General features: G+C 39.7%; 1 protein-coding gene across 10 annotated transcripts in view; it reads left to right on the top strand.

Moving 5' to 3' along the window:
• Positions 1-17,987, top strand: part of PPFIBP2 (PPFIA binding protein 2) — a 221,504-nt gene that overhangs the window by 50,575 nt on the left and 152,942 nt on the right. For all 10 annotated transcript variants that reach the window (XM_036762541.1, XM_036762542.1, XM_036762537.1 and 7 more), the window contains exon 2: positions 2,395-2,496. In XM_036762541.1, the coding sequence (XP_036618436.1) occupies positions 2,433-2,496 (64 nt within the window). In that variant the 5' untranslated portion in view covers positions 2,395-2,432. The remainder of the gene's footprint in view (positions 1-2,394; positions 2,497-17,987) is intronic.

Here is a 17,987-nt window from a genome sequence, read left to right as displayed (position 1 = left end):
CACAAGAAGAGAGAAGAGTTGTAGTGTATGCTGCTGAATGAGGAAAACAGAGCCAAAAGATTAATCTGCATGGACTATGAAAGGGTCAAACAGAACGGCACTAAAAATCAGCAAAGCTTAGCCAAATATAAGAAAAGATGTCCCGGACTGTCCAAGTTAAAAGACCCGGTCTTCTTTGACCGTTCAGAAAGTAAAAAAATAGAAGATGGCTATCAGTTGTAATCATAATATTTGGTGATTTTCAGGAAATGTACAGGGGCGGATGGATGTGATTGGGTGCTTGTTGGGAAATGCCTGTTGTGTGTGGCTCTAATTTTTTCTTTTTTTTTTTGGAGGGGGGAAGGCAGTTGGGTTTAAGTGACTTGCCCGAGGTCACACAGCTAGTAAGTGTCAATTGTCTGAGGCTGAATTTGAACTCAGGTCCTCCTGACTCCAGGGCCAGTGCGCTATTCAAATGCCCGTGGTATAAAAACAACAAAACAGAGCAATAAAAAACTGAAGTAAAGGAACAATATCTAAACAATATATAAGAAAACATCTTTAAAAAAAATCTCTTTAAGGCCAGAAATTGTAAAATAAAGGAATACTGTAAATTGAGGAAAGCTAATCTATTTGAGGCAACTAAGTGGAAAGAGCGCTGGACCTGGAGTCAGGAAGACTCATCTTCTTCCCAGTTCAAATCTGGCTTCAGATACTCAATAGCTGTGAGACCCTGGGTAAATTACTCAACCCAGTTTGCCTCAGTTTCCTCGTCTGTAAAATGAGCTGGAAAAGGAAATGGTAAACGCACTCCAGTATCTTTGCCAAGGAAGTTCCAGATGGGGTTACAAAGAGTCAGACATGACTGAAATAGCTGAACAACAACCAAATAGGCATTATGGGTATTGTGGATGGAGTGCTGGACTTGAGTCAGGAAGACCTAGGTTCAAATGCATCTAGCGTGGGTTGAATTGTTTTAACCTCTCTCAGCCTCAGTTTCTCTAACTACAAAATCGAGACAAAATAGCACCTCCCTCACAGGATCCCGAGGATCAAATAAAATGCTACAACTTACATTGCCGGGCTTAAAACACCGTAGTCCTCTGGTCCTGTTACTGTTCTTATTATCCCTGGTTTACAGACACAAGAAAACTGAGGCTATGAGCAGTGGAAAGGGCGCTCAGTGGGGAGTCGGAGACTCTGGGTCCAAACCCCTCCTCTCACTGCCTGTAGGGCCTTGGACAAGGTCCCTGCCCTTCTTCAGTCTGCTTCCTCATCTCAAAGTGAGAGTGTCAGACTGGGTGGCTTCTAGTGCTGTAAGTCTATGATGACGGTTATCATGGACATCTGTGAGTAACCCCCATGACTAACACAGCATCTTAAGGTTTGCAAAGTATTATTTATGTAAATAATATTTATTTATATTACATATGAGTATATATAGATATAATATAAAATATAATATAGAGATCATAATGATATTATAATATATTGTATTAATAATAAATTAATATAATGTATTTATATTAATGATATATAATTAATATAATGTATTAATAAAATATTATCTCAATGTAGTTATATAATAAAATAATATATTATATATAGATATAAATATTATTTATATAAATAATAATAGCTATTTATATAATGCTTTTAGGTTTATAAAGCACTTTACATATGTTATCTCATTTGAGCCTCATAACAACTCTGTGAGGTAGATGCTATTGTTATCCCCGTTATAAAGATGAGGAAACTGAAGTGACTTGCTCAGGGTCACACAGCTAATAAGTGTCTGAGGCAGGATTTGAATTCGGGTCTTGCTGACTCCAAGTCCAGCATTCTATTCATTGTACCATTTAGCTACTTTCTAAGGATCAAAGATGGGATTCAAATCCAGGTCTTTCTGACTTCCAGGTACATTAATTGTGTCTAGCAATGATGTTTCCATTATTCACAATCGTCATAGAAATTTCACGCCAGTTCTCCCAACAATATGGCAGATTGAAATGCAAAACAAAAAAGTATCATATTCACAAATATATGTGTATGCATGTATACATGCATACACATATATGTATACAATAGACATATATACGTGTGCAGGTGCACATGTGTGCATGCACGTGTATGCATATGTGTGTATATGTATAGACATATATACTTATATGTTTGCATATTGTCTCCCCCAATACAAGATAAAGACAGCAGAAACTGCTTAATTTATGTCTTTTTTTTAATCCTTGGGGATTAGCACAGTGGCTGGTACACAGTAGTCATTTAATAAATGCTTGTTGCCTGAGTAATTGCTCATTCACAATGTAGATGATGTTTAAGGCCTAAAATGTGAATTCGTCAAAGTGGGCTTTGGAGATTTATGCCAATACTATCTTTATTCGATGCTCTGTTTTTCAGAAATAAGAGGAAGAAACTGAGGGATCCGAAAAGCAGCCATGGCGTCCGATGCTAGTCACATGCTGGAGGCTGCCCTGGAGCAGATGGATGGGATTATTGCAGGTAGGGTTGCTTTTGAATCCCAATAGCTGTACGTGGATCATTTCTGAAATGCTCAAAATGTTTTCTCACAAGCATAAAGTAGGGCTCACTTTTAGGCATTTCTGATGATGATGATGATGATGTATCTGAGCAGCATTGTGGCACTGTGGACGGAGAGCAGGCCTTGCAATCAGGAAGACTTTGGTTCAGATCTTGTTTCTTGATACACGCCGGCCAAGTCATTTAACTTCAATGTTCCAAGCAACTCTGTAAGACCATAAGCTGCAGACCTGCATTCGTAGAGAGGTTATTGTCCCAGGAAGTTCCCCACCAATGAAATCTTAGGTCAGGGCCAAAACAAAGTAAAATAATGTCTTTAAAAACACCCTTTTTCTGTTAAAGGAAACATGGAGCAATGGAAATTAAGTGTTGAGGGCATAGCACATATTCAAAGTCCTGAATTCTAAATTGTGGTGGACGTTGCGATCTAGTGACAATTTGTTGGATTCATTAGCTCGTGTTTAGTGGGTGGGGAAAGTCAGCCTGCAAGTTCTCTGTCTGCCCAGCTGTTTGGCATCATCTTTTCCTCATTTTGTTTCCACTTTTAGCCAACTGTTGTTTAGAGTCTATATTTGGTAGCCTATGCCTTCATTCATCTACCAGCTAGGCCCTTTTAATATAAGAGATATGGTAGGGGAAAAAAAACACCCCGATCGGTAGAAATGCTTATCGTTCTGTGGCTTTCTCAGATCAATTGATTTTCTAGGTTGAGGCCTACCCAGAACATTCTTCATGTTTCAACTCTTTTTGGAAATGTTTCTGAAACTTAGGAGTCAGTACAAAGCAGTGAACAAGTGAACACAGCAGAATCTCCCCCTTTTAATCAGAGAATCTGGGAGCTGGACATGACTTTTGATAGCATCTAATCTGGGGTTCTTAACATGGGGTTCATTGACCCCCTAGGGGTCTGTGGGTACATTTCAGGGAATCTGTGAACTTGGGAGTGGGAAGAAAAAAAATCTCCTTTTTATTTCAATATAATTGGTTTCCCTTGTTCATTTAAATACATTACTCCCAGAAACATTATTCATAAGTTATCCAAGATTGCCAAAAGGCTCCATGAAGCTGAAAAGGTTAAGAACCCCTGATTCAGCCCAACTGCCTCATTTTACAGATGAGGCAAGGGAAGAGGAAGTGACTTTGGATCATAGGATTACATAGAATTAGAGCTAAAAGGAACTCTAGAGGTCATCCACTTCACCAGCCTCATTTAACAGATAAGGAAACTGAGTCACAGAGAGGTTAAGATCACCCAGGTAGCAAGTAACAAAGCCAAGATTTGAATCCAGGTCTTCTTACTCTAAATGCATTGTTCTCTCTGCTATACTGCATGCCCAAGGTCATATACTTGATAGTAGAACTGTGCTTGAACCAACCTGGTCCCATCTTCCACAGTACTACTGCTGTTGACAGGGCTTGCTGGGTTTTATTGGGAATGTACAGACACTCTGGTGATTTGTGTGGGTTTATTTTATATCTTGCAGTTTCCTTCTACTTCTGAAATTCTGTATTACACTAAGTCAGCTCTGATCTCGCCTCTTTTTGATCCTCTATGTAATTTCCTGTTTTTATTCTGCATTTTATACTTTTGGTTAGCTTTGTGGTTGGGCAACTCCGTCTTATATTGAACCAAAATCATCCTCTCTTGAAGCCTCTTCATATTGTCCTTAGCTTTATGTTTTGACACCAAGCAAAACAAGCCTCAGAACTCTTTAGAACTTAGAAGTGTGTCGGGGCTTCGGACTCCTAGTCAAGCAAGTTTGTATCCCAGGATTGGTCTTCTATGTAGTTAGTTTGAAGGTTTCAAGATCTTCCCATCTTTCTAGAATTACCTGACAAAATCACTTGACATTTGATTCTTTTTCCAAATTCTCGGAATATAAAATATTAGTAGGATTATAATTTAGAAGGCAAGAATTTCACTGAGTAATCTACTCCTGTTAACAGGAAATGTTGGTCAGTCATCAAACATTTATTAAGCACCAGGCCATGCACTTCATTAAGCTTGAGGGATACAAGGAAGAAATGCCAAAAACATTTCCTGCCCTCAAGGAGCTTAATCACAGTCTAATGGGGGAAACAACATTTAAACATCTCTGTACAAACAAGATGTGTACCGGATAAATTGGAGGTAATCAATAGAGAGAAGGAGCTAGTATTAAAGAGGACTGGGAAATGAATTAAAATGGAGCTGTTGACTTTTTACTTGAAAATAAAGAACATTAGGAATGTGTGGATTGACTTCCCTGGTTTTGTAGACAGACATTGTTGTGCTGCTTCTGTGGTTTGGATCCTCCTACTCTGTTGGAAGCAAGCAGGAATCCCACTTTCTGTTTACTCGGTCCACACAGTGTCTTTTTACTCAACCTCACACCTCACCCACAACAGGATCTAGAAGCTAATATTTCATGAGGAAACTTGCACTACACTCACCATATCCTTCTCCCTCTCTACTGCCTCATTTGGTGATCTCATCCCAGCATGGATTTAATGATCGTCTCTATGTTGGTCATTCTCATATCTACTGTAACCTCTTTGCTGATGTACAGTTTCACATTTCCAACCCCTTTTCAGAGTCTTGAACTTAATGTCTAGTAGACATTTCAAATTCAACATGTCCAAAACCGAACTCATTATCTTCCTCCCTAAATCCCACCCCACCCCATGTCCCAGCATCTTCCCTATTACTGTAGAGGACAACACTGTCCTCCCAGTCTATTACATTTGAAACCTAAGCACTCTTGTGAATAAAATTCTGATAGACATAGCTCTGGATATTCAAAATCAATATATTAACTAGGACATCAAATAATCAATAAATTAATGGTCAGTGGTCTCTCTTGGTGACCAAAGACAAAAAGGGAGTCTCTGGCTCTATACCCAATGACAAGTAAAACGCAATCCTGTTTGGTGGACATTAATTTAGAGGGTAGGCCAGGAGACCTTAGTCAGTCAGCATTGGGGAGGGGGAATCATCTGAGGGGAATGGCCTTGTCATGAGATACAGCAGCCTCCAGCAATTTGGGCAAGGATACCTTCCCAGATCAGGATCTCTCTGATTTTATTTCTCCTTCATGAGCTAGGCCATCCCCAAACTCCAATGAAACGACCAAGGGGAGAAGATAAGGTAATGGGATAGGGTGAAAAGAGAGGCTAAGAAAGAAAATAGTGACTAAAAATAAGATAGAGGGATAGTCACAAATAGTAATAATAACTTTGAAAGTGAATTAGAAAAAATATTAAAATTCATATGGAAAAATAAAAAGTCAATATCAAAGGAAATAATGAATAAAAGTATAAAAGAAGGAGGATTAGCAATACCAGATCTTAAACTGTCTTTTAAGACAGTAATTATCAAAACTATCTGGTATTGGCTAAGAAATGGAAAGGTAGATCAATGGAATAGACATACAATTTACAGCAACAAATAAACATAATAATCTTGTATTTGACAAGTTTAAAGACTTAAGATTTTGGGATAAGAATTCATTATCTGGTAAAAAAAATGTTGGGAAACTGGAAAGCAGTATGGCAGAAACTGGGCATAGACCAAGATCATAAGCCACTTACCAAGATAAGGTCAAAATGGATATATGACCTAGATATAAAGAGAGAATTTACAAGAAATTAGAAGAACACGGAACATATTGCTTATCAGACTTATGGATAGACAAATAATTTATGAATAAACAAGAGATACAGAGCAAAGTTCAATATAAAGTGGTTACTTTTGATTACATTAAATTAAAAAGATTTTGTACAACTAAAACAAATGTAACCAAGATCAGAAGGAAAGCAGAAAATTGGGGAGGGGAGGAATTTTATAAACAGTTTATTAGATAAAAGTCTCATATCTAACATATATAAAGAACTTTTTTCAAATCTATAAAAATACAAGTCATTCCCCAACTGATAAATGGTCAAAGGATATGAACAAGCAGTTTTCTAATGAAGAAATCAAAATAATTTATAATCATGTAAAAATGCTCTAAATCATTTTTGATTGTAGTAGACATGGGGAACCTGTGGCCTTGAAGACACATGTGGCCCTCTAGGTCTTCAAATGCAGCCCTTTGACTGAAAGGACCTAAAGGGTTACATGTGTCCTCGAAGCTGCAGTTTCCCCACCCCTGGATTACATAAATGCAAATTAAAACAACTTTGAGGTATCATTTTACTCCTACCACATTGGCTAAAATAAAAGGAAAATGACAAATGTTGGAAGGAATATGGAAAAACTGGGACACTAATTCATTGTTGGTGGAATTGTGAACTGATCCAGCCATTTTGGAGAGCAATTTGGAAATATGCCCAATGAGTTATTCAACTACCTATACCCTTTGACCCAGTAATACCACTACTTGGTCAATATTTCTGAAGATAATTAGAGTAAAAGGAAAAGGACCTATATGTTCTAAAATGTTTATAGCAGCTCTCTTTGTAGTGGAAGAGAACTGGAAATTGTAGGGATGACTGTCAACTGGGGAGTGGTATATGATGGTGATGGAATACTACTGTACTATAAGAAATGATGAGCTCAATGATCTTAGAAAAACGTGGAAAGATTTTCATGAAATAATGAAGCAAAATGAGCAGAACCAAGAGAACACTGTATACAGTAACAGCAACATTCTTTTAAAGACGACTTTGAGTGAATAAGTTATTTTGACTATTATAAACACCCAAATTAACCATAAAAGACAAATGAAGAAAGATACTATTTGTAAATAGAAGTGTGTATAGAATAATTTTACATATACACACACACATACACATACCTATTTGTGTCTAAATGTAGCCATCTCTAAGGCAGCAGCGGGATGGGGGGAGAGAAGGGGAAGGGAAGAAAAAAAAGAAATTTACAGGATAATTTTATTGTATATTTGAAAAGAATAGCAAGTTGTATGCAAAGTAGATCTGGTGCCATCATCTTTTTATTGTTATGGAAGTGCTTGCTTTATCTCATAAATTACAAATAAAATTTTAAAAAGACTTTCATCCTCTTCCTGTAAAATTCCTTGAAATCTATCGTAGTTCTCTGGTCTAACCAAACGTTCTTCTAAGTAAGTTTTCGCTAGCTTTTTGTAATTTGATGTCCCCTTTGAGATCATTTCAGTTCCAATTAGGATCTTCTAGGGGCCAAAGTTGGGCTGACCCACCTCCACAGCTAGCCTTTTCATTGCATCTATAACAGCTTGTCATTTCCCAAAGGAAATAGATTTGCTTTAGATCCATAACATCTCCCCATGTTGGATCGAAACCTCTAAAAATTACCTGAAATTGAGTGACCACAGCTTCTGGATCCTCATCAAAACTTAGGAGTGTTCCCGAGGTACAAAGATCAGCAGGTCTGAATGGAACATGCCGTCTGAGCAACACTACATACCCCCTGCGATAATGGGTGGCAACCTCTTGTAGAGGAAAAACACCTTCAGGTTTTTCATTTGCCTTTAGAGAATTCCAACTCTCAATGGAGGGGCAGGAAGGACACAGAGACTTGGGGAGGAGGAGGAGAAAGTGAAGTAGCTGCAGCCAGTCTAGGTGGCTCTGGAATCTCAGAGCTGTCCATTTGGGATTCTTTGAGATGCAATTTCCCAAGTGGCTTCTGAATAGGAGGGCAAGTAGCAGCAGAGGATTTCACAGAAGAAGCTGTCAAGTCAGGGTAACTGGGTAAGGGAGAAGGAGCCAAGGGAAGTCAAGGAACTGGAGAGGAAGGGGTTAAGGCAGGCTGGAAAACTGGATCAAAGGGGCAAGTGGGGTTGAAAGAGTAAGAGAGGAAGCAAAGCAAAGGAGCAGAAGAGAAATTTGAGGGGAAGATTGAGCTAACACCAAGAGATAGTTGATTTTAGTGGCCAGATCTGTCAATGTACTCCAGAGGTACCAATAATCCAACTGCTTTGGGTTCTTGTCTGCTGTCACTAGCCGTAAATCTTTCAATTTCTGATAACTAAAACAACCATGTTGGGCCACAATGGTTCCCCAGCTGAAGTAGTTGTCGCTAAATATCACAGAACTTAATCTCTTGCTTGTTTGTCATCCCAGGCTCAGGGGGGAGATCTCCTTTATCCCTTATTGTAAGGAGTTTTTCTAACATTCAGCATGTTGTTTTTGCTATTTGGGGTTCCTATTTTACATATATATACACATATGTTTTAAAAATTCTTAAATGTGATCTAGGTTTAAATCTTTTAATGTAATTTCCTATCAATACTTTTTAAAGTCTCCAAAACTGTTCTTTCTTGGGGTTTCAATTGCTTTTCAGAAGTCCCTTCCGAGGGGTCATGTGGTTCAGTTGGAAAGCATAGTCACAGAGCTGGTACTTGCTTTTATGAATCTTATTAGGGTTTAGGGGTCCCCAGCCAGAGTCCCTTTCTGACTGCTCAAGATGTAACTGTATGCCAATTTCTCAACACCAGAACTGCTAGTCAGTTAATGGCTAAGGAAAAGGAAAAACCAGATTGTGGGTTATTTCAGTGCTTTTGGTCCAAATGAAGCCTCCTCGGAGGACACAGAATTCCTTTATCACCCCTTACTTTCTGTGACTGGATTCCCAAGGCCATGCTCCCCCAATTTAGGTGCAGGGGCCAATCAATTCTGTTCTCTGACCCCAGTTCATAAGCTAATGGCAGCAAAAATGAGGGCTAAGCCTAGAGACCATTTCTTCTTCGCTAAACAAATTAAAGGATGTTATGGTGTAATTTCTTACTAATGCCTCTCTGATGAAACTACAGCTAAGCCAAAGACAAGCCTGCTGCTATTACCACACCCACACCTTCCCTCTCCCATGCTAATCCAAAAGCAGCTTGTTTTTACACACACACACACACATACATACACGCACACGCACACACAGTTTGCTCTATTACCTCACGTCTCCCTGAAGACCTTGCAGGCCAGGGCATCTGGTATTAGGCCCTCAATTCTGGCTCAATTAACACCCTTTCCCTTCATTCATTCTAGCTTTGGGGGAGAATAACGGAGAAAAAGGAATGAGGATATCTGAACATAAGAGATGAAAATTACAGTCTCTCAGCATTAGAGAAGAGTAGGTCGAACAGGTGTTTTGTGAAGAAACATAATGAAGGCAGGTGGAAGGGGAATGGAGTCTTAACTAGAAAATCTAGCTCAAGGCCTATTTTCCTTTATAGATGACATGAGTCCAAGCTTCCAGAAGATCTGTGATGGTCCACTTTGGGACTGGTCCTCTTGGGTGATTGTTGGAGAGGGACCTGCATCACTGAGAAGTTAGGCGCAGGGTCACTCAGAGACAAGGCCCGACTGATTGAAAAAAAAAATGAATCCAGGATCTCTAAGAGGCCAATTATGTGGTGACTCAGATGTCTAATCTGGGATCCATCAGGAGCCAGATTCAAGGCACAGGTTATTTGGCTTCAACATGGATGCAAAGAGATTCAGAAAAGGTCATGTTCAGCACTGATGTTTGTTAAACGACTAAGATGCTAACAGCTACAATTTTGCCTACCTGCCACAGGGAGATGGGAAGAAGGAATACTACAGAAAAAGCTCACATGGAAGAGGCAGCAAGAAGGAAAAGTCAGCTTACAATTTGGGATTCCAGACGCTACTAGGATAAGTGTATCTTATGTCAGCTTCATCAACAGATGTTCTTTGGAGTTACTGCCTTCCTGGACATGGACATTGCTGTCATCTGGGGTGGTATACCCGAGCACCACTGGAAGGCAGGAGAAGAGAAATCAAAAGAATAAAGTGAGTTTATTCAGGATGAGGGAGACATGAGCATTTTTGTAGGCAATAGGAGATGAGCGAGTAGAGATTGAAAATAAGTGAAAGAGTGGAGAAGGGAGGGGCAATCTGTTCAAAGAGACAGGATGGAATGGTGAACAAGTACAGGGGTGGGCACTGATAAGGAGTAAGGCCACTTTATCATGTGAGACAGGAATGAAGGAGAAAAGAGTGGCAGAAAGCATCTAAGTGATAGAAGATAAGGAAGAAGGGGAGAAGAATGAATTCATGGTAAATGGCTTTAATTTTCTCTGTACAAAGATGAGCCAGAGCATGAGAGAGTTGAAGATGGTAAAAAAGATTTCAAAGAGCCACTGTGGAGATACGGATATAGAGTTGATAAGGAAGGTATAGTAGGATAGACCGGCAACACTGAGGGCCCAATAGAGGTTATGTCACATAAATTGGTCATGGACCCAGTCAGAATGATTGCATGACTTTCTCTACCTTTGTTCAACAGCATGTGTTTAGGAACAAAAGCAACAAATGGTGGGAGTGATATAAGGCTGAGGCTTGGCTGGACAGTCTGTAACATGATGAGCCTGCTAAGGATTCAATTCAAGAGAGAAGGACAGTGTAGAGTTGAATTGGTTCACCAAAGAGTCAGGACAGGGAGAAGAAGAGGGAGTGGCTACTGCATGGGAGATGGCTTGGGAAAGAATTGAAGGGTCAAGGTGTTGGAGGTAACAATGAGGAGGAAGAGTAGGGTTGTGTAAGGAAGGGTGAAAAGACAACAAAGTATTGTGAGATGAGGGGATTTCAGAATTCATCAAGGTGGTACATATGTGAGTGATGGCAAGGGTATGACTATCTTTGTGTGTGGTTCAGGTGTGATGGAGGAGTGTCTCATGGAAGGTGAGTATTTGAATGGTTAGGGTATTTGATGGAGAATAAATATGTATGTTGAAGTCACCTAGTATGAGGGCAGGAACTAGGGAGGAAAAAATAATTGTTAGCCAAGTATTCAACTCACTGAGGAAGAAAGGAGAGTGACTTAGGGGTCTGTAGACAACAGCTATAAGGATTTTGATTGAGTGCTAGATATGAATAGCATGAACTTCAAAAGAAGAAAGGTTAGTGAGTAAAGAAGGAAGGAAGAGAGCCTGGAAGTGGCAATGGGAGAATAAGGAAGATTCTAACTCTCCTGCCTCGACCAGTGAGCTGAAGGGAATGAGAGAAGGTACAGCTTGTACTGGAAAGGGTGGCTGGGAGCCTGAGTCATCAGAGGAAAGTAGGTTTCAGTAAGAGCTAGTAGATTGAAAAGTGGGAGAGGAATCCATTTGAGAAGAAGTACAGTTTGTTGCCTGTGGAACAGGTCATGGTAGAAGGGTGAGGTGGACTGAAAATGAAACTTTGGTGTGGGAAGGTTAGCAGTACTTTTTGTGATGGCTAACAATTGGAAACAAAGTGAATACCTATCAATGAGGGTAAGGCTAAAGAAATTGTGGTACATGAATGTAATGGAATATTACTGTGCAGTAAGAAATGGTCTGTGTGATGAATACAGAGAAGCACGGAAAGATCAATATGAACAGATAAAGAGTGAAGTAAACAGAGGCAAGAAGAGAATGTACACAACTACAGTGCAAAAGGAAAGAATAACTACGCACCAAAAAATTAAAAGTAAACCTAACACAATTACAAAAATCAAATGGGACTTGGATGAAGAGATGGAAGAGGGCACTCCCAACCCACCCCTTGATGGAAGTGGGAAGTCCACAGGAGTTACACATTACCCATGTTTTTTGGACTTTTTTGATGCATCGAACAGTTCAGCTGATATTTTTTTATTCTCTAAAAAAAAAAAAACATTTGTTCCACAAGATGGCTCTTAGGAAGCAGAGAGGAGGATAATTGGGATACCTGTGATAATACTAGAAAAATATGGGACCAATAGAAATTCATGGAAAGAAGAAAGAAAGAAGGAAAAAAGAAAGGGAAGGAGGGAAAAGGAATAAAAACCTGCTTGGAAGTATGAAAAGCAATTTGGCACAAAATTAGATTAAGATGAATATATCACACCGTACAAGCTCCAAATGTATGTTACCAAGATACAAAAAGGTCACATAATGAATAAATTTAAAGAGCAGAGAATTGATAGGGGATGAGTTCTTTAGCTAATAGTGAAGATCACAGGACAACAAATAGACTATTTTGATTACCAAAAATTGAAAAGTTATGGCACAACCAATACCAATGCAATTAAAATTAGTAGAGAAGCAGTTAACTGGGTGGAAAATCTTTTCTGTAAATTTCTCTGATAAAGGTTGGCTAAACAACCTATATCTAGAACTGATTCAAGCACAGAGAAACAAGGGCCTTCTTGTCAAAGCATGTGAACAAGGGAAGCTTGGGAAGAAAAGCAAGCTAAAACTATCATGTAAAAAAATGTTCCAAATGAATGGTGATAACAAAAATGTACATTAAAACGGTTCTGAGGTTCAATCTCACTTTCATCAGACTGGGAAAGATGGCAAAAAAGGAAAACAACAACTGCTCGGGAGGTAAAATGGGAAGAAAGCCATACTGGGGCATTGTTGATGGAGCTGTGAGTTAGTCTCATCATTCTGGAAAGCAGCTCAGAACTCTACCCAAAAAGTCACTAAACCGTGTGTACTATTTGATCCAGCAACACCACTACTAGGTAGATATAACAAAGTGGCAATTAAAAAAAAAGAGGGAAATGATCCATATGTACAAAAGCATCTGTGGTAGAACTTTTTCTCATAGAAAAGATTTGTAAACTAAGGAGACGTTCATTAACTGGGCAACAGCTAAATAAATTATGATATATGAAGGTAATGAAATATTATTGTGCCGTAAGAATGATGAAAATGATGGAAAGACTTATTTGAACTGATGCCCCCTGAAGTTAGCAGAAACTGGAAGGCAATTTGTAAAATGGCTGCAGCATGGCAAAAGAAAATAATATGGTGAGAGCTAAAAATGTGGATCAATACAATGACCATTCAGAACTCCGTCAGTTAGCTGATGAAGTATGCTTTTTGCATCTTGATTGGCTAGTATTGGACAAGTGGTGCAGAATAAAGCATACCATCCCAGCATGTCCAATGTGTGGATGTACTTGGCTGATGAAACTAGGGAAATTTGTTTCAAAGGAGGATTTCTAAAAACAAAAAAACTTTAGGTTAAGAGAATTAGGAAGAAGATAATTATTGATAGTGATGAAAGGAAAAGAAGGAAAAGGGAAACATAAAAGAAAGGAAAGCAAGGGAAGGCAAAGAAAGGAAAGGGAAGAGAAATGAAGGGAAAGAAAAGGAAGAGAAGTCAAGGGAAGGGAAGAGCATCAGTGAAGGATTCTTTAAAATGAATCACTGGAGTTAACATTGAATTTGTTGAGTGCATTTAAATTTATGATATAACAGCTCCATGTATAATCCTATTCTTATTCTCTCCGGATGAAAGTGTTTGTGTTTGTTAGTGTTTGTTAAGTTCAGAAATACAAATTTTTTTTTTAGATCCTCTATCCAGCCTTTCCACCATTTAGGAAATGGATACAATGATTGTACCAGCAAGACACCAAGTCCTGCTGATGTCTTTGTTAAACTGAAAGATAGAGGGCACTGCCAAGGACCCTGAAATGGACACTTTGGGAAATAAATAGGACAAAGTGTAACCACACTGACTATAGGGAGCTTATACATGAGCTTTTATCTGATGGTCTCCGGATAGCCCAGATCCTCTCCCTCACAGGAATATCTCCCAAATCATAATTAGTATTAGCTTCATCAGATACCCATGCCCCTGGGATTCCAAATCGTGGCCTTCTGTTGCCTCTGCAAGCTTGCTTTTACAGTTCTCTGCACACATTATAAAAAAACCTAGAAACAGAACAGCAATTACAAGAGGAAGCCTGAGTCACAAGCAGGGCTCAGATAACACAGACCTGGCTCTTTGGGGGAATGAAACCGCCTCCCCGGGTTCAAGATTTTTGCTTATGGATGTCATGAAAGCATTTCCCAAACCACTTGTCCCCAGTGAAAATGGTTTGTCAAGATGAACCTTATAAAATAGGGATTCCTTCCCTGTCCAGCTGCTAAATACTGGATTCTCCAAATGATTTATGTTGACATTTTAGCCCCTTGTTAGTATGACTCCATTTCTGTCAGAAAGGACTTAAGATAAAAACAGCCACCTGAAGACGAGTCTCCTATTTCATATTTTAAGTGATACAACACCATGGTTGAACACTGTTTCCTCTGCTGGGCAAGGACCAGGATTCCACAACAAACACACACACATAAATGCACACACATACCACTGGGGACCGTTCTCAGTTAGAGATGCATTAGTTTTTAGGTAAAATGATCTTCCTCCTCTTATCATTCATAGGTTTATGCAAAGCAGCAGTATCAGAGATGATTTCTCCCCAAGTAGAAGGCATGGAAAAGTACCCTAAACAATTTGCAGTTAAGATGATCTTACCCCTTTCAACAAGGCTTAACCCTGTTAGTGTCATCCATTCTTTTGGACCAAGAATATTGATGCACAAGATAAAGGAGAAGAGGAAAAGGCCTATGACATGCTTCATTGTGAAGGTCAGACTGGGTTGCGAGAAAAAGATGTTTAAGAATCCAGATCAACATGCATAAGTACCTTTTAGGTTTGCTGTTGTAATATTTCTGGCTTGATAATTGCATGTAATTTCATTAAAGGCTTAACCAATGTTTAAAAGCTCAAAAATTATTCTCACAAATAATAAGAAAGGGGGGCGGAGCCAAGATGGCAGCTGGAAAGCAGGGACTTGTGTAAGTTATCCCCCAAATCCCTCCAAACACCAGTAGAAATGGCTCTGAACAAATTCTAGAGCTGCAGAACCCACGTAATAGCAGAGGGAAACAGGTCTCCAGCCCAGGAGAGCCTGGATGGTCACTGGGAAGGGTCTATTGCACTGTGTTGAGAGCATAGAGCAGCCCGGTGTGGGCTGGCCAGGACAGACCAGACTCGGAATCAGCTAGCCAGAACAGGCCTTGGGGCCATGAATCAGTGAGCTGCAGCAGTTACCAGACTTGTCAACCCACAAACGCCAGAGAGCAGGTTAGGGGGAAACTGGAATCAAGTTCAGAGAGGTCTGATCACCAGCCCTGGGGGTGATGGAAGTGGTGCAGCGGTGGCAGTGGCAGCAGCAGGAAGCTCCTGAGGCTGCTTCCAGAGCTACAGCATCAGCTGTTTCCCAAGTCCCTGGCTCACACAGTGGGAGGATTCTAGCAGCAGATCAGAGCAGGAGTGCAGGGAGCACTTTGTGGGCACAAAGGCAGATTCTCTTGCTGTGCCCTGCTTGGATCTGTATTGCAGTCCTGGTTGGCAGTCCTCAGGGGAAGAGGAATGCTGCAGTGACAGAGCCTGGGGTGACGGTGGAGTGGAAGTAGCTCTGAAAACAGCAGTGATTGGACCCTAAAGCTTGGGACAAAGTACTGTCTACTCTACAAGCAGTCATATCCTGACAAAAAGCTTTAAGAGTCAAGTAGTTGGCTGGGAACATGAACAGGCAGCTAAAATGAACTCAGACTCAAACTCAAACTCTAGATTCCTTTTTTGGTGACAAAGAAGATCTAAACATATAGCCAGAAGAAGTCAACAAAGTCAAAGAGAGCCTACATCAAAGGCCTCTAAGAAAAATATGAATTGGTCTCAGGCCATGGAAGAGCTCAAAAAGCATTTGGAAAAGCAAGTAAGAGAATAGAGGAAAAATTGGGAAGAGAAATGAGAAGGATGCAAGAAAACCATGAAAAACAAGTCAATGACTTGCTGAAAGAGACCCAAAAAAATACTGAAGAAAATAACTTAACAGACTAACCCAAATGTCAGAAGAGCTCCAAAAAGCCAATGAGGAGAAGAATGCCTTGAAAGGCAGAATTACCCAAATGGAAAAGGAGATCCAAAAGACCACTGAAGAAAATACCACCTTAAAAATTAGATTGGAGCAAGTGGAAGCTAGTGACTTGATGAGAAATCAAGATATTATAAAACAGAACCAAAGGAATGAAAAAAAAGGAAGATAATGTGAAATATCTCATTGGAAAAACCACTGACCTGGAGAATAGATCCAGGAGAGATAATTTAAAAATTATTGGACTACCTGAAAGCTATGATCAAAAAAAGAGCCTAGACTTCATCTTTCAAGAAATTATCAAGGAGAACTGCCCTTATATTCTAGAACCAGAGGGTAAAATAGAAATTGAAAGAATCCACTGACCACCTCTTGAAAAAGATTCCAAAAAGAAAACTCCTAGGAATATTGTCCCCAAAAATCAGAGTTTCCAGGTCAAGGAGAAAATAATGCAAGCAGCCAGAAAGAAACAATTTGACCATTGTGGAAACACATTCAGGATAACACAAGATCTAGCAGCTTCTACATTAAGGGATTGAAGGGCTTGGAATGTGATATTCTGGAGGTCGATGGAGCTAGGATTAAAACCAAGAATCACCTACCCAGCAAAACTGAGTATCATGCTCCAAGGCAAAATATGGATTTTCAATAAAATGGAGGACTTTCAAACTTTCTCAATGAAAAGACCAGAGCTGAATAAAAAATTTGACTTTCAAATACAAGAATCAAGAGAAGCATGAAAAGGTAAACAAGAAAGAGAAATGATAAGGGACTTAGTAAAGTTGAACTGTTATGTTTACATTCCTACATGGAAAGATGATGTGTGTAATTCATGAGACCTTTCTCAGTATTAGGGGAGTTGAAGGGAATATAGACAGAGGGCACAGGATGAGTTGAATGTGAAGGGATGATATCTTTAAAAAGAGAAATAAATTTAAGGGGTGAGAGAGGAATACATTGAGAGAAGGAGAAAGGGAGAGATAGAGTGGGATAAGTTATCTAACATAAAAGTGACAAGAAAAAGCAGTTCTGTTGGAAGGGAAGAGGGGGCAGGTAAGGGGGCATGAGTGAATCTTACTCTCATCGGATTTAACTTGAGGAGGGAATAATATACACACTCAATTGGGTATCTTACTCCCTAGGAAAGTAAAGGGAAGGGGATGATAGAAAGGGGGAGAATGATAGAAGGGAGGGCAGATAGGGGGAGGAAGTAATCAAAAGCAAACACTTTTGAAAAGGGACAGGGTCAAGGGAGAAAATTGAATAAAGGAGGACAGGATAGGATGGAAGAAAATATAGTTAGCCTTTCACAGCATGAGCATTGTGGAAGTGTTTCACACAATGATACATGTGTGATCTCTGTTGAATTGCTTGCCTTCCTAGGGAGGGTGGGTGGGAAGGGAAGAGGGGAGAGAATTTGGAACTCAAAGTTTTAAAAGCAAATGCTTAAAAAAAAAAGTTGTTTTTTGCATACAGCTGGTGTATTAGGAGGGCAGAGTTTATAATCTCAAAGAGGATCATAAACATGTCTGAAAGGTTCGGAACCGCCGGATATAAGAAACTCTCAAAGTAGAAGGCAGAAGAATCAAAACATATATTTAGGCTCCACAGTAACCAACCCATGAACCAGCAACCCCATTTTGATATATTGATCAAAAGCTTCCAGGCCCAATAAGTACGCCTTGAAAGAGTAACCAGGAGGCTACAGAGAAGCATGATTGCATAAAGCAAAATCATGCTTCCCCCTCTATGGTAAAAAGATTACCCACTGGCCTGAAGTCTTTGTTCAGCTTCCTCCCGTAGGTCAGCTCTGCTACTGGCAGCTCCTGCTTCAGCT

The sequence above is a fragment of the Trichosurus vulpecula genome, chromosome 6, assembly GCF_011100635.1.
Source record: "Trichosurus vulpecula isolate mTriVul1 chromosome 6, mTriVul1.pri, whole genome shotgun sequence".
Lineage (NCBI taxonomy): Eukaryota > Metazoa > Chordata > Mammalia > Diprotodontia > Phalangeridae > Trichosurus > Trichosurus vulpecula.
Note: the sequence above shows the minus strand (reverse complement) of the source record. Positions and strands in the feature narration are given on the sequence as shown.